Source organism: Gopherus evgoodei, chromosome 4, assembly GCF_007399415.2.
Source record: "Gopherus evgoodei ecotype Sinaloan lineage chromosome 4, rGopEvg1_v1.p, whole genome shotgun sequence".
NCBI classification, from domain to species: Eukaryota; Metazoa; Chordata; order Testudines; family Testudinidae; genus Gopherus; species Gopherus evgoodei.
Genome location: NC_044325.1, coordinates 116661450 through 116679177, shown reverse-complemented (window position 1 = coordinate 116679177; position 17728 = coordinate 116661450). Strand labels below are relative to the sequence as shown.

The 17728-nt window shown below is 44.9% G+C and overlaps 1 protein-coding gene across 1 annotated transcript; it reads right to left on the bottom strand.

The window, feature by feature from the left end:
* Positions 1–1131: 1131 nt before the first annotated feature.
* Positions 1132–14097, bottom strand: SCT (secretin). Its single transcript, XM_030562146.1, has 5 exons — positions 14009–14097; positions 12085–12189; positions 9946–10050; positions 7477–7614; positions 1132–1249 (listed from the first exon to the last, which is right to left on the bottom strand). Exons 1-5 carry the CDS (start codon positions 14095–14097, stop codon positions 1132–1134), a joined length of 555 nt encoding a protein of 184 aa, XP_030418006.1.
* Positions 14098–17728: the final 3631 nt, after the last annotated feature.

Sequence of the window (17728 nt, the reverse complement as noted above, 5' to 3'; positions counted from 1 at the left end):
GCAACAAGGAATGATCTTTACAGTATGTAAATGGCTATTAGCCAGGATGGGTAAGGAATGGTGTCCCTAACCTCTGTTTATCAGAGGGTGGAGATGGATGTCAGGAGAGAGATCTCTTAATCATTGCCTGTTAGGTTCATTCCCTCTGGGGCACCTGGCATTGGCCACTGTTGGCAGACAGGATACTGGGCTAGATGGACCTTTGTTTAGAGATGATAGTTGAATTTAGTTCTTTTTGCATTAGAAGTAGGTCCCCTGATCTTTACAAGAAAACAGCATCAAAACCATGCAGTGTGACATAAGCAGCATGTACAAACTTGAGTATTGAGAATGAATTTCTGCTTTTCAGTTGGCTATAGTGCCTGTCTCTAACTGCTAGAAGACCAGTCCTGTAAACAGAAGGGCAGAATGGACTGGAAATTGATCCATATGTAGCTGCCATCAGTGTAGTATAGTTCTCACGGAGATCTTTGTCACAAAACCCACCACCTATCTGACGTTTTCTGCTTAAACAAAAGCACTGATCTCTTTGTCTGTGTGATGTCTCCTGCTCTGTCTTTCTAACATTGGGGAATCAGAGTAAAAGTGAGACCTTGATGAACAAAGAGGGTCAGATCTTCAGCTGGGCTAAATCTACTGACTTCACTAGACCGCTGTGTGTGCGTGTGTGCGTGTGCGCGTGTGCATGCGCATACACATATATAGTTATGCGGGAGAGAGGGAAGGACAATTCTTGTCCTGACCTAGCAATCCCCACAGTGCTATGCATAGCAGCCTTCCTCCTGTAGTCTCAACTGCTTCCTGGTACTTGACCAGAGGAACCAAAACACAAGCCAAAGCACAACAGCTGCTGAAGAATCTTTATTAAAGTTAGAAACAGACAGGCCTGGAACAAAGTACTGTGTAAGCTGCTTCCATCATTCATGCACTATCTACTAACCCCACCCTCTATTTTACACCAATACACACAGTGCCCTTGATTACATGCTTTACTGTTATTTTGGCGGTTTCTGATCCCATCATTTACCCTTGAACCAGATTCAAAAGCTTCCTTATTTATTTGTAAGCCGCACACGGAACCCACCCCACCATGCTGCAGTTTATGGAGAGGTTTGGCTGCTGTTGTCCCCTTCACTTCTTGTCTAGAACAGGCACTTCTGCCTTCATCTCTTCAATCAGTGGTTTGGAGGCTGGGCAAATGTATTGGCCGATCATCTGAGTGGCTTCTCTTGCATCATTCTTGGACAGGCTGTAGTAGGACAAACAACAGGGAAGTATCTGAGATTCCACAGGGGAAGTGGACTAGAGGATGGCGACGAGACTGAGTTGCAAAGTTAAGGAAAAAAGTAAAATGAAACACCTGCCAGTTACCCCAAATTATCACCGCCCGCCTGATGGTGGCAGACTATAGCCAGAGTAGGTCCTGTTGTACTAGGCACTGCACAAACACAAAATAAGAGGCAATTGCTGTCCCAAAATACTTACTACCCAAAAGGACAAACTGGGCAAAGGGTGGGAGAAGGCAAGTATTATCCTCATTTTACAGATGGAGGAGCTAAGGCACAGCGAGGCCATGTCTACACTGCAGGGACTATAGCGGCATAGCTACAGCATCATAGCTATGCTGCGAAAACCCTGTGGTATAGACACATCCTACTGAGACAGAAGAGGCTTTTCCTCTACTATAGGAACACCACCTCCCTGAGCGACAGTAGCTAGACTGATGGGAAGCATTCTTCTGTCAATATAGCTTCGGCCACACCAGGGATTAGGTTGGCATAGCTTTGGCACTCTAGGGGTGTGGATTTTTCACACCCCTGAGATCCATCACCATGGTGACCTGAATTTTGAGTGTAGACCAGGCTACATGACTTGCCCAAGATCACACAGGAAGTCTGTGGCAGAACCAGAAACTTAGTGTAGATCTCCTGAGTCCCTGTCCAGTTCCTTAACCACAAGACCACCCTTCTCTCTCCTAAGGGGACTGGGATGGTTGATAAAATGCCAATAAGAAAAAAGAGACCACCTTTGTGGCAATGCCAGTAACTTTAAACATTAAATAAGAATGACCTGGCTCAGAATATTTCAAATTCAGAAAAACTAAATAAAGATGCTATAGAAATTGAGTTAGAATAGTTAGACTTTTCTACAAGAAGTAGAAGATGGTTTGGTCCAGAATGTTAGATCTAGCCTCTTTACAATCAGAGAAATATTTTATTTCCCCCCATATTATTTAGTTTTAATAACAACCTCATACAGGATGGGGTTTTTTTGCCATCGATCGCAAAGATTGATGTCAGAAGGTGAAACTGAGTGTCGTATACGCTTAGATCTCCTAAAGCAAAACATCAGAATTAGCCTGAAGAATTGCATAGAATTTAAGTGTATTTCTATGGTGATAGCTACATGCTGACTACATGCATCCGATGAAGTGGGCTGTAGCCCACAAAAGATTATGCTGAAATAAATTTGTAAGTCTCTAAGGTGCCACAAGTACTCCTGTTCTTTTTGCCGATACAGACTAACACGGCTGCTACTCTGAATGCTGACTTGTGTTTCAGCTATGGAATTGTCCCTAATCCCTATGCAAACAACTTCTCATACATGCAGGCCTTTGCAGGATGACACTGGATGTAAAAATTTGTGACAGACCCAAAATAAGAGACAAAGCAACAGTAAAACATTCCAGGAGGAGATGAGCAATGATGCAAGTTTGATTTAGTTAAAAATGTGTTTAAAACTTTCTCTGGATCAGATCCTCAATTGCTGTAAGTCCATGGAGGGCAATTGAGCTATTTTGATTCATACAGCTGAGACTCGGTCCCAGCAGCTTTAGTGTTAAATGTCACTGATGATAATAGTGCGGTACACCAAGGTTCTGTGTAAAGTTCAGGCTGTGACCCTGTGAATGCTGGCTTGTGGGAATAGTCCCATTGGGATTCATGTGAGCAGAACCCTTGATAAGTATTTGCAGGCTCAAGCCTCAACTTTGAGTCTAAAATGAGTGACATATATTACCCAGGCATGAGATGTCACCATCTAGCATGAAGAATAGGCCCTTAAAGAAACAATAGCCTGGGTTTTCCCCAAGTATTAACTATTCCTCTGGGACCATCCTCCTCTCTCCCATCTCCTGCACTTCGTCCACTCTAAAAATCCCAGGAACCTTAAAAGGACACATCACAAAACAGGTGTTGACTAACCTCCTTGTCCCTGCTACCCTTAAGGGGATTGTCCCCCTGTTACAAGCTCATGTAAACCTCACTAAGACCCTGATTCAGCAAAGCACTTAAGACCACTGAAGTCAACATGACTTATAGCTCAGTGGTTTGAGGGTTGTGAGTGCAATCCTTGAGGGGGACATTTGGGGATTGGTCCTGCTTTGAGCAGGGGGTTGGACTAGATGATCTCCTGAGGTCCCTTCCAACCCTAATAATCTACGATTCTATGTACAGAATCCAGTTCATTTTCCTCTCTTGTACATTGTCTTTTGAGGCTAACCATTGCCTCTATGAGAATTTAATAGCGATCCTATCGCAGGATCACATTTACAATATGAGACCTAAGGAATTGGCCTTAGTTGCATTACAATTAACCCCCATTTTTTCAAAACACTACAAACCTTAATTACCATCCCTTGAGACCATTGCCACAGAACTTGTCAGCTCAGCTGTGCATTTTTTCCCTCATTTTGAAACTATGGGCTCAAGACCCAGTTCTGCAAAGCTCATAAAGGTAAGATTTTTCCAAAGTGACTTAGGGCTTGTCTACATCACAAAGTTGCAGCGCTGGTGAGGGGGTTACAGCGCTGCAACTTAGGAGGTGTACACATCTGCAGGGCATCACCAGCGCTGCAACTCCCTGTTTGCAGCGCTGGCCGTACTCCCTTTTTGTCTCGGGTGTAGAGGATCCAGCGCTGGTGATCCAGCGCTGGTAATCAAGTGTAGACACTTACCAGCGCTTTTCTTGACCTCCGTGGAATAAGCAGGTATCCCAGCATACCTGAGGAAGCCTCTGGTAATCAAGCTGGTCTCCTTCCCCGGTTTGCTCTCACGTTCCCCGAACCCCGAGCAAGCAGGTCTCCTTCCCTGCGGTTTGCAGGGGGGTTCGGGGAACGCGAGAGCAAACCGCGGCAAAGCTGGTCTCCTTCCCCGGTTTGCTCTCGCGTTCCCCGAACCTCCGTGCAAGCAGGTCTCCTTCCCTGCGGTTTGCAGGGGGGTTCGGGGAACGCGAGAGCAAACCGCGGCAAAGCTGGTCTCCTCCCCCGGTTTGCTCTTGCGTTCCCCGAATCCCCGAGCAAGCAGGTCTTCTTCCCTGCGGTTTGCAGGGGGGTTCGGGGAATGCGAGAGCAAACCGCGGCAAAGCTGGTCTCCTTCCCCGGTTTGCTCTCGCGTTCCCCGAACCTCCGTGCAAGCAGGTCTCCTTCCCTGCGGTTTGCTCTTGCGTTCCCCGAATCCCCGAGCAAGCAGGTCTCCTTCCCTGCGGTTTGCAGGGGGGTTCGGGGAACGCGAGAGCAAACCGCGGCAAAGCTGGTCTCCTTCCCCGGTTTGCTCTCGCGTTCCCCGAACCTCCGTGCAAGCAGGTCTCCTTCCCTGCGGTTTGCAGGGGGGTTCGGGGAACGCGAGAGCAAACCGCGGCGAAGCTGGTCTCCTTCACCGGTTTGCTCTCGCGTTCCCCGAACCCCCCTTGAAGCCACCCAACAGCGCTGCAGTATGGCCATATCTAACACCACTTGCAGTGCTGGTTGCTGTAAGTGTGGCCACTCTGCAGCGCTGGCCCTATACAGCTGTACTAATACAGCTGTAACAACCAGCGCTGCAAAATTTTAGATGTAGACATACCCTTAGAGTCAGATTTCAAAGGTATTTAAGTGCCTAAAGATGCTGAGAGGCTCCCAGTGGGATTTTGAAAAGCAGCTAAGCCTAACTAATAACTGAAATCAACTGGCCTTAGGCATCTAAGATGCTTTGAGAATGCCTAAAGTGCCTAGGCACCTATCTGCATCTTTAAATGCCCAAATAACTTTGTAAATGCAGTCCTATGTCATGTGGTCAATAGGATTAGTGCTCCTAAATCACAAAGGTGCTTTTGTAAATCCCATGCTAAACACATGCACAGCTTTGCTCATGTGAATCATTCCATTGAAGCCAATGGAAGGAAAAGAGGGGGGACCGAAGGCATGGCAGGCTTGGGGGAAGGAGCAGGAGCCTTGGGGGAAGGGGTGGAGTGAGGGCTGGTCCTGGGGCAGAGTAGGGGGTTGAGCAGTGAGCTCCCCACAGCACATTGGAGTGTTGGTGGCTGTAGCTCCAGCCCTGGAGTCAGCATCTATGCAAGGAGACACGTATTAACCTCTGAAGAGCTGCATGTGGCTCGGGAGCCACTCAGATGCTATGATAATGAAGGCGATAGAAGTACCACGATAAGTCTAGGTTATCCTTGTTGATAGAGTAGAAACACACCGTACATACCTATCATTCAGAAAGCTCTGGTATAACCACATGAAGCAAAAGTCATCGTAAGGGCTGCCAGTCTCATGTGTCCTTGGTATATCTATATGGATTAATCCTTCAGAGCCGTCCACCTCATCACTGATTTGGAGGAGAGGTGGGAAGAATACTGTTAATGTCACCCATGCTACTTGCTTGTAGGGAATGTTTTTCAAGCAAAAGCTGAGCTGCTGTGAACAAGAGGTTGTGATCTGACAACTTGAGTAATGCCAGTTCCTGAAGGTTACACTGATTCCCCTGTATCTTAATATACAGTGACAGCCTGTTTCCTTCTGTTTCCAAAGGATGCCATGATATATGGCACCCTAGTGTTTCTTAAACCAGAGAAGTATAGTAAAGAAAACAGCTACAACAACTGACACAAACAAAACAAGTTCCCATACAGCTTGAGTCCCAGTTTAGGCTCCCTTATTTAGCAAGGACTGCATGCTGCCTGGAACGCTATATAGCACACAGAGACATTTAGCAGCTGAATAATACACTGCAAGTAAGCATGGCATTACAGGGGCTATCTCCATTGTGTTCACAGATTAGCACCAATTGCCTTGCCACCTCCTGCTAGGCTGCAGTTGTGACATGTAGAAGCAATGACTTCTGATGCCATATCAAACTGACCTCCCCAATACTGCCTGATTATTGATGGGACGTGCTGTAGCTGGGCGTGAAGGCCTCTTGCAGTGGTGACATAGGTGAAGTGAAGGCACATGTGGAAGGCACATATACACCTCTACCACAATATATTGCAACCTGATATAACATAAATTCGGATATAAGGTGGTAAAGCAGTGCTCCGGGGGCGGGGTGGGGCTGCACACTCTGGTGGATCAAAGCAAGTTTGATTTAACGCGTTTCACCTATAACACGTTAAGATTTTTTGGCTCCTGAGGACAGCGTTATATCGAGGTAGAGGTGTAATTGAAAATTTTTATTAATTTTCTAGGGCAAAAAGTTTTGGGTCTTTAAATAACTTGCTGCTGCTATTCTGGGAGCTCAATTCTGTTCTGGGGAGAGGAAGCCAATATAGCAAAGACAAACAGCAATGCTGGTAGATGCTTCCTCTCAAACAGAAATCTACTTTGCTGATCCTCTGAATAGGGGAAAATTGTGCTCAGATCTCCCTGGCTGCTGACGGCAGTATATGTACTAGCCAGCTGGAGTAGGGGGCTGGATATGCTCAACAATGAAGCCGGCATTCCTCCCAGTGTATTCCTGTGTAGTGTGGAAGGATTCTGCCTTATTTGTAGTATTGAAGCAAGAGGAATGATTTTTCCTTCTATGACCATCTTCCCCTTGCACACTAGCAGAGGACAGGCTATAGTTAGATAGCTGAATCCTCCTATGCTAATGATTGTATTGGTCAAAATATCAGGTCTACTTCAAGTACGTATAGGTGCACTGTAGGGGTCAAAGAACCAGACAGTGTCTCTAGCTACACCTCAGCTGGGGAACAGGAGTGGCAGCAGAGAGAGGCGGTTAGAGTTGGTTTTGTGTGGCTTATCTGTCTCCTAATATACGGGACACATTTACATAAATATGAAATTTGAGACATGGAAATAAAAATCCAGGATTATCATAACCTCATCTGACACAACAGGAATGATAAGGCAAGGAAACAGTGGCCTAAATCTTGCAACATGTCTTTATAAACTGACCTTCTAATCCATTGTAGATGTTAGCTCTGGAGAAAGATGCACAGTATCCTTATATGCCTAGAGTTACTGTATGGGTCAATGGTCACAAACAGGGATGAGCAGGAGAGAAGAGATGGGGAAATAGTGATGCCCCGAGAAAAGACCACCAAAGGATGGCTTGCTATGTCCCTCAGTAGCCCTGCCAGTGGGAGTTCCTTTCCCTTCCCTTGACCAGGTATGGTCCGTGGGGATTACTTAGTGGAGAGACCAAGCCTGAGGCTTTGCAGTATCAAAAAGGTACAGCAAAGTAAGGAAATAATATTGAGTTTTCCCCTTACCTTCCTCTGAGATTCTGTACGTGGTGCAGGAAAGCCTTTAGTTTAGTGAGCTTCTCTTTGGAGCCCAAGTCATTTTCAGCATGATCAATAAAGCCAGAGTCTTCCACCTGCTCCTTCAGTCCAGATGATTCGGGGACACTATTACACAAGAGTACAAATATACAAAGCTAAGGCTTATTCTTCCATCTGCACATTACTTACCTACTTGATTCTTGCAATATTCCTCCTTAACTTGCTGTCCTACCAGTTCTTAAAGACAATGATCCTCAGCTGGTGTATATTGGGAAAGCTCCACTGAAGTCAGATTTATATCAGCTGAGGTGCTGACTTTTATGTGAAAATGCCTACATAGAAATATAGGATTGGAAGGAACCTCAAGTGGTCATCTGGGCCCACTCATACCCTCCCCACACTGAGGCAGGACCAAGTAAACCTAGTCCATCCCTGACCAGTGTTTTGTCTAACCTGTTCTTTAAAAACGTCCAATGATGGGGATTCCACAACCTCCCTTGGTAACCTATTCGAGTGCTTAATTATTCTTGTGAAAAAGTGACCAAAAATTAGTGAGAATTTTTTTCCTAATATTCAACCTAAATCTCCCATGCTGTAAAAAAGCTTAAAGCATGCCAAAACTCAGCTCAATCGTTGTGCTGAATGTTATCTTTGTAACAAGCTGAGATAAACATGTATCCTGCTCAACTCAGGCAACAAATTTTAGTTCAGATTGGCTTGTTCAGGTGCCCTAAAGATCACTGATAATGGTCTGCACCAGTAAATTATGGAACTGTTTAGCAATGAGCTGATATGTTGATTCAGCTCAGACTTTACCAAGGTTAGCCTTATTTTTAACAAGGGCTGAGATCCAGCAAATCCCAGGGAGTTTAGTGGGAGCTGCAGGTGTTCTGCACTGCTGGGAGACAAAGCAAGTGTTTGAAGGATAACATTGCTTCTCAATATTGCCTCTCTTCCTCTGCAGCATGGGTATGGGTCACATGATGGGATCATGTGGGCACATCTCACCCAATCAATTCCCTGCCATTGTAGGGGCCTCACATAGTGGTGCACCTCAGTCTCTCCTGTTCTTTGCCTTTGGCACACTACAGCTTAGTCAAACCAAAGCATTTCAGGAAATGAAAATCACTGGGCTCAATGGAGGGATATTTGGGTGGAATTTCATGAGCTGTGCTATACAGGAGGTCAGACTAGATGATCTAATGGTCCCGTCTAGGCTTAAACTCTATGAAACCTATGAAAATCCCCTTCCTTGTTGCCTAGCTCATTGTGACGAGACCCTGGCCCAGATTCTCAATGGAGTATGCCGATTTACATCCTCTTGAAGATGTGGTCCTCTGTTTTTAATACATCTTATCCTTGTGTCACCTATCCCAGCTCCATTCTACATCCTAATTGGTTTTCCAGAACGTAAATTCTTCACAGTAGGCAGCCAACCTAGGGAGGAGTGACTTAACTTCCGCGCCATCATCCCCAAGAGCACCCATACAGCATCTTGAAACTAAAATCTAATGCATCTGCAGGGATCACACTAGAGGTGAACCTCACAGGAAAAACAAAATGCCTCCAGGGTGGGAACTGGGAAGGAAGTATTTTGTTATCTGCGGAGGCTCTATCCTTGAGGAAAAGGCCAGGACTGAATTAGGCCTTAATGCTTCCATTGATCTTTGTGCTCTAGTTATTTGCTAGAGCCCAGGGGTGGGGCGGGGGTGGATAGTATTGTACTAAGCGTCTAGTCACCTGACTTAGATTGGGGCCCATTGCAATAGGTATTGCATAGACACACATGACCTGACTGACTTCAGGGGGAGCTCGGTAGCTCAACACCTCGGCTGATAGAAAAAGACAGTCTCTGCTCTCTGTAGCTGAAAATTGATATAAAAGGCAAGACTTGACAGGTGGGGCAATGGAAAAGGCATTTGACGGGTACTTGGGAGATCTCTGTTCTGTTCCCAGCTCTGCTACAGACCTACCATGTGACCTTGGGCAAATCATTTCACCTCTGTTTGCCCACCCACCGTGTGTCTGCCTGGTTTATTTAGACTGTAAGCTTTTCAGGACAAACTCTCTCTCTTATTCTCTGTAACTGCAGACGCATCTTATGATGAGATGTGTTGGGCAACCTTAATATGTGATGCTACCAGCGTTGCCATTAATAACACATAAGTGGGCAGGGTAATGTTGCAGAGGGGTGTTTACATGCCTGTGACTGTACATCAGACACAGGCAGTCAGGGTAGGCTCTGCAGTAGTAGTGAATGGGTGGGGAAAATACAGAGCTAGCTCTGGTGTCTGAAGCTTTCAGAAGTCCGGGAAGTACATACTGCTCTCTCTCCCTGGAGGATGGGCATCTGTCACTCTGCATTCTGGCTGCCTGTTTTCTAGCTGTAAGCTGACGCCTGTAACAGATTGAATTGCCAATAAGTCACTTTCCTTTCCCAGTATATGCATTTGTTACCTGCGCTTGTAGCCCACCAGAGACTTGATTAGTTTCTGAACCTGAGCGTTTCCTCTCATCTTGCTGAGTTCGCTGGTGAACATGCCATCAGAGTGCCTCTGGTACCTGCGCTTCCGGAAAGAGAGAAAACAAATGTGCTTGCCCTGAGACTGCTCTCTCTCTTCTAAGGGACTTGGATTGCATCTGTAATTGCTGCACAGGTGGGCCTTTCCTGCTCAGATAGGCTCCTGCTCCCAACACTGTGTATTAGGATTGACCCACGGGATCAGAACTTAAAGGAGAGACAAGTTGCCTCTCTTGTGTGTATTAATTATGCACTGACATAGGTAACTGAAAAGGAACAGTTCTGTACTGGCATACGGCTTACTCTAGATGACATATGATCAAGTCAGCTGTTTGTATTTAGAAAGGATGATCAATTTTTTTAAAAATAAAGGTGCTATTCCCCTCCTCACCCCCACCCCCCACAAAAACATCATCTAGTTGCATAAAAACAATGAGAAGTCCAGTGGCACCTTAAAAACTAACAAATTACCCACAAAAGCTTATGCCAAAATAAATTTCTTAGTCTTTAAGGTGCCACCAGACTCCTCATTGTTTGTGTGGATACAAACTAATACAGCTACCACTCTGATATCTAGCAAAAAGAACAGGAGTACTTGTGGCACCTTAGAGACTAACATATTTATTTGAGCATAAGCTTTTGTGGGCTATAGTCCACTTATCTAGTTGCATGAATTTTGAGGGAGTTAAATGGTGTGTCACTTCCCCCTGTTCCTTAACGATAGCTTTGAAATGTTGGCATCTGTATAAAGTTACAAACCTTGGGCTAGATTGTCCCTTTACCACCTGCCCTGGATAAGTGGCTATGCGCAGCTGTGTGGCCCAGGAGCACACCAGGGAGGGAATTGTGACTCTCAGACTTGCTCCACGGAGGAAGCAGCCTGCTACTGGACTACACCATTAGAGCAGTTCCCTTCCCCCTTCACACCAGCTCAGCTCAGCCTATGGGGGTTCAGAGCCAAGGCTGCACCACTCCCTGCTCCTTCCCACCCCCTACCTGCTCTGGAAGGGGAGGACTGGCCCTGCAGAAGCTGCTCTCCCACCAGTGCTGTGACCTGAAATGTTGGTATCCCATGTAGGGGAGTAAGGGAGCACCATACCTTATTATTTGTATTGCAGTGGTGTCTAGGAGCCCTCGTCACGGACCGAGACTCCATTGTGCTAGGCACTGCCCAGACAGAGCAAAAATAAAAAGGTCCCTGCCCCAAGGGACATACAGGGTAAGAAACCCTTCTAAGGGATAACTTTTTTCCCCCAGGTGTGCAGCCACATTGGGTGAGTGATGATTTAGCCCCTTAGTCTTACATGCGATGAAGAGGAGAAGGCAGCAGACTGTCTCTGCTTTTTCCCTTGTTACTTCAGGCTTGGAATTGTAAGTGTAAAGCAACACACCACGCCTCCATTGGCATAGACACCCAAGGGGAAAGGAGAAGTCCTTATTCCAGCCCTCCTCAGGCAAAACTCCTTCCCAGTGTGTTCAGAGGGAGCTACGCCTGAGTAGGCTCTGCAGGGCTGACGAATGAGCTCTCTAGAGTCAGACCTGGTTGCATGCAAGGCAGGGTTTGTCCCTGAAGCACTAGGGCTGGATTCTGCCCCATGCTGGCTCCCCTTTGGGCTGCTCTGGCTACCAAAGGATTCACCTAGAGAATTTGAAGCTGTCCTGAAGCAGCAGTTGGGGCTTCCCGTGTGGAAGGTAATCACCTGTGGCTTAGCTGGCTTTATGCCACTCTCTCCTAGCCCCCCTCTTGTTGGATGTAATGAGCCATTAAGAGCCCCTTGTGGGGTCAATTCCAGTGTGTTAGAGCAGCCCTGAGACCGCTTTAGCTTTTGCAGCAGCTGAGCTGGCTTCTGGGTGCCATCGGGATGGAGGTTTCAGGAACCCAAGGTGCACCTGAGGATCTGGCCTCACATTTGGAATCAGGCTCCAGAGAAGACCAGGCACTTTGCTTGCTAGTATTTGACTGGCTTGCTCTCTAGACCAAGCTATAGTCTCTTTAAGGCTCATCCTGATCTTTTTACACTTTGGAGTTCAGAGGTCACAACAGAACGAAGCAGGGAAGAACCAGTATTTTTTACCTTTGATTGAGGCCCACGAGAGATTTGACTAACTTCTGCACATAGGCATTTTCATTCATCTTGCTGAGTTCACTGTTAAATACCCCGTCGGCATGTCTCTGAGCCCTGGGAGTTTAGAACAGAAAACCAAAATGGGCACAATGCCATGCTTTGGATGGAGTGGGTGTTTAAAACCATACCTTTGGGAGAGGGGGGAAGCTGGGAGGCAGGACCACAGCTAGCCATTAATAGAAATCATAATTACCTTGGCCCACAATGTGAAACGGAAGCGTTCCAAGTAGGGGTGAAGGAAGGAGGGTGAAAAGGCAAAAGTTCAAAACATAAAAGGAGCAAATATTTAGAGATTTAAATATATTTTAAACTAATCAGAAAATTAAAATGTCTTATGTTCCTTTCTAGCTAGATTTAGAAGAGCCTGCCCATCACCACGTGTGATGGAATACACCCTGTGTTCACACCCTACACACTGGTGTAGTAATCTTTCTATAAAGTATGCCTTGTGAGATATCATTTGAAAACTCATAATCTGCTGGTCAGTTGTCGTGGTAAAATGAGTGTGGCAACATTGTGTGTGATGTTATAAGTTTCCCTGTATGATGTTATTAACACATGTTCCAAATCCCATAGCACTGCCCAGGCAGAAGTCAGGTCTGTCCTAAACCAAGGAATGTGTGCTTGCCTGACTTTCCATTTAAGCAGTAAACAGAGCCATCAAGCAGGGCGGGAAAACAAAGGAAGTTCAACAGGTGATTTAAAAACCAACAAGGAATATCCTTCCACACAGAGTGTTTGTGGTCTTGGTCACAGCTGGGAATGTTTTTCCCAGGGGGACTGAAATTATAAAAAGGAGGGACAAACATCCCCAAGGCTTCCTGTGTGATGGTGGGTGAGTTGCTTAGCCTTTCTGTGCTGTAGTTCCCCATCTGTAAAATGGGGAAGGTACTGTCCTATCTCCACAGGGATGCTGTGAGGAGAAATACAACAAAGACTCTGAGGTGGTAGGGTAATAGGATACATATAAGTACCTGAGAGCAGGGGTGCTGGAACAATTTGTACAGTGGAAGTGCTGAGAGCCACTGAACCAAACTGTAAGCCCTGTATATAATGGAAACCTCTTCAAGTCAGGGGGTGCTGCAGCACCCTTCACCCCACACCCCTAGTTCCAGCACCTGTGCCTGAGAGAGATGGGATTCTCAAGATTGGGCCACTAGAGTGTCTCTTTGGGGCAAGGATCTCTACAGGTCTACTGAAATATCTGGCATGCTTTGGCATTATGTAAATCAGGTAATGATACTTGGTGTAGCAAAGAACTTCTTCAAAACAAAAAACACACCTCACTTAAATGAATGTTTCACTGTAAAGAAATGTCCAGTGTGCACATACTATCACCCCTGAGGGGCTGTAGGGTCAGACCCTCAGGGGCTCTACTTCAGTGGAGTCTCACTGATTTACCGTGGCTGAGGGCCTGGCACTACCAATGTTTTGTCAGCAGTTGGTTGGACTAAACTAAACTAATCTATACAAAGGCGTATACTCTTAGCATGGAATAAGCGTATGCACACAGGGAGCAAGTGCAGAATAGCTACTGTGATTTAAATTAACACCCTAGTTATTTTGTACTAATTTCCCCATGAATTCATTATGTAGACAAGACCTAATTTAGTTACACTGGTGCAAACTTGTATGTAGGCACTTAAATTGGTTGAAGAGTGAGTGGGTCATTTCAGTTTAGCTTATTCTGTTCTGACTGCCAAAATAAGAGTGTCCACACAAAATCTTGCACTGGTTTAACCAAATCAGTTAAAAAAAAAAAACAGTTGCAACTTCTGTATGTAGACAAGACCTTAGTTTTCTAGCTGCTGGATCCTTTGAACAGAAAGTCATGGAAAGAAGAAGGGAAATGGAGTCCCAAAAGGATTCTTACCTCTCCAGAGCAGGAAACGTTGCTGAGAGCTGAGACAGGACAACCACAGAAATAACTAGCTGCCAGAGTCCAGTCAGCAGGGAGGCCATGATGTCTCCTGAAATGAAGCACTAGGTTTTGTGATCAGTAAAATTAATGACCCTGTTATTTGTTTGGAACAATTTACCGATTGCACAGCGCCAGATATTGCTGTATTGCTACTCTAATAACACCATTGCAATGACATAAGGTGGTTCTTGCCAACAGAGAGAGCATTCTGTGAAACGTAAAAGATGAACAGACCCAAATAATTTGCCCAGTCAGTAAATTACAAGCTGTTTGTATTCTATACGCCCCAGTGAAACCACAGGTTGGATGTTTTAATGTTGGGATTCAGCGCAATGTAGAATGACTAGACTGGTAATACATCTGGGCCATAACACAATGGAGCAAATCCCACTCTGTTGTAACTGGATCTAAGTCAAAACTCCAGGGATGAATTTGGCCATATATTTAGAAATGGGAGGATTAAAAAAAAAATTCACTACCACTGAACACATTCAGCTGTCAAAATACCTATAAGAAATCCAAGTCTAATATTTCAAACTGTCAGGCAAAAAAGCATATGCAACACTATAATTCATCTGCACAAGCTGGGGGTTTGCCAGTGCTCATAGCCATGTGCAAGCATCCACTTGACACTAGAAAGGGGTGAGTAGCCAGTCTCAGCATCTGCATCTTCAAGGAAAATCTTCAGGCAGATGTTTATACATGTATTGTTTAATTTTTTTAAAAACTCTGAAGATGATCACCTGCAGTTGGAGCATGAGATGTTTTATGGACATTGGGGTATAGCCATAGCATAAATAAGGACAAAATCCCTCAGAGAAGGCAAGATCAAAGGAAAGCCAAGGGAGGAGAAGCATGTTCTACTCCATGCTGATGAAATGGAGAAGGAGGAAGTGAACAGTGACAGCCTGCAGTGAGTGCTTAATACATGAGAGGTTCCTTTCAGTGAGCTCTGTCTAAGCTGGCTAAATATGTACTGGCCTCCCTGTTCCCCAGAATCCCACAGAAAGAATACCTCAGCTTCACTAAATTCTAGTTAGAGGGATCACCCCTTAACCAGCAGACACCCAAACAGCTCCTTTCCGAAGCCCATGCCATCAGAACAAATTCCTTTAGCTTACTGCCCATCTCATGAATGGGAATGTGTCTCATATATAAGCAGTGGCCCATTCCCCTTGTATATGCTTATTTTCTGCAGCCTGCTTCTCCGGCTGTCGTCATCCTGAGCTGTACTTGTTATGCACTGCAGGTGAGTTCACAATTTTATTGAACTTACACATTTACGAATGGTGCTATGTGTTCTTATATGCCAGTAGATGGCACACTTTCTATTAATTATATCCATATCTCACCATTATGTGGGACTTTCACATAGAACCCGTGAAACATTCCCCAGTCTCTTTCTGTACCTTGTTCTGAGAGTTTACAAAAAAGGAAGCAGACACATGCACTAATCTAGACTTTACATTGCTCATCAATGGTGTTTAGAAAGGAAGGATGGTCAACTGGTTAGGGCTTGGGAAACCTGGAGTCTAGTCCCTGCTCCATCACTGATTTCTTGTTGTGAACCTGGCAAATTACTTTACCTCTCTGTGCCGCTGTTCTCATCTGTAAAATGCAAATAATACTTCTCTACCTCACAGAGGTGAGCTGAGGAAAAGTAAAGATTGTAATGTGCTCAGCTACTGTGGTGCCATATAAGTCCCTTGGATAGATAAATTAAACCACTACCCAGATCAAAGATATCATGATTTTCTGCTTGCAAAGAAATAGATCCTAAATGTCAAAATAACACACGTTATTTTCTTCCAAATGTCTTGGGTTCAGAACCCTCAGTACATATCTGTGTGTGTGAGAGCTAACAGCAGAATACGTCTGCAGAATTCTGGGTCCTCATGCTTGGATGCTCATATCAGAATCTGAGCAGATAGTATGGAAGATATTACTTAAGGTAGCATCCAGTTTGCTAGGAGAGCTGTGAGGAGGACAGAAGTTCTGTTTCACAAAGGATTTTGAAATTTGCCTTTGTTCCCAATCAGAATGAAAACCAAACATTTTTTAAATTGTTTCTGAAGGAAATGCTAATACAAATTTTAAAAAATTCAAACCAAAAAGCCCCTTCAAAACAAAAAATCAAAATGTATTGTTCTGAAAATGTCAAAATGGGACATTGTTGGAACTTTTGCCCCATTTTTGTTCTGAAACAAAATTCCAGCGAAATCAATCTAGTTTTCAATGTCAACAGAACCATATATCCTGACAGAATATGGTTCCCTTGCAATTCCTCTGAGGAGTTTACTATCCAAGGAGAAAGAAGTAGAGAGAACCAAATGGAACAATGGACAATTTGCATGCAACATACATGGAAACTAACTAGATTCACCATAAGCAACACAACATGTGCAGAGGGGAGGGACCTTGCAGATGAGTTCTGAGAGGTTGTACTCTGCACAGGCTGCCCCATGGAAGAAGGCACAGAGGATGGCCACACTGTAGCAGACCTTAAGGTGGCCATCCTGCAGCAAAAAAACTTCAGGACCAGACTTCAAAGAGAAACTGCTGAGCTTCAGTTCATCTGCAAATTTGACACCATCAGCTCAGGATTAAATAAAGACTGTGAATGGCTTGCCAATTACAAAACCAGTTTCTCCTCCCTTGGTTTTCACACCTCAACTGCTAGAACAGGGCCTCATCCTCCCTGATTGAACTACCTCATTATCTCTAGCTTGCCTGCATATATATACCTGCCCCTGGAAATTTCCACTACATGCATCTGATGAAGTGGGTATTCACCCACGAAAGCTCATGCTCCAAAACGTCTGTTAGACTATAAGGTGCCACAGGATTCTTTGCTGCTTTTACAGATCCAGACTAACACGGCTACCCCTCTGATACCCCTCTGTCTAGTTCACCTCCCATTCAGCACCATTAACAAATGTCAGCATAGATTTTCAATACTTACTGTGCTATGTTCACACAGGGTTTCTTCACTCTCTCACACCCGCGATATGCCACTAATCCATCGTTGCCTGCATCCCTATAAATATTCAGCCCTTATCAGGTGCACTAAATTAGGTAAAGATGGAAATGAGAGTAACATTTATTAATGGCATTGATATCCTGGCAGAAATGTATTTTTCATTGCATTGTAAACCCAAGCAGGTAGGTACAGCGGTTTGATTGACCATTTTGCTAGTGTATGTTGGTTCCTGTTTCGGGCATATAATAAAACTAATTTGTCAGACAAACATCCCTGGACTGATACTGATGATATCAGTAATGACTAATTGGTTTTGAATGTCACCAGCATGACCTCTCTTAGCTTTAAGTACCTGCTTGATGGGACTTTAATACAGTTTCCCTCCTTTTCATTAGAGTTTTGTTTGCAAATAGCCGAGAGAGAGTGTGTGTGTGTACATACAAGGAACGCTCTTGATATGTGGACATATATTAGAATAATTTGCATGAAGTAATTGTCAAGATTCAGTATCTGTACAGTGGGTGAGGTTCTGGAACACCCTCCAAGTAGTAGTTGTGGAGGCAAACAACGTAACTGAGAGCTGGAAAAATTTATGAGTGCAGTTGCCTGATGGAGTTGCTTGTAATGGTGGGGGGCCGGGCTGGGACTCACTTACGTTCCTAAAGCTCATGCTTCAAAGTTTCAACTGGCCA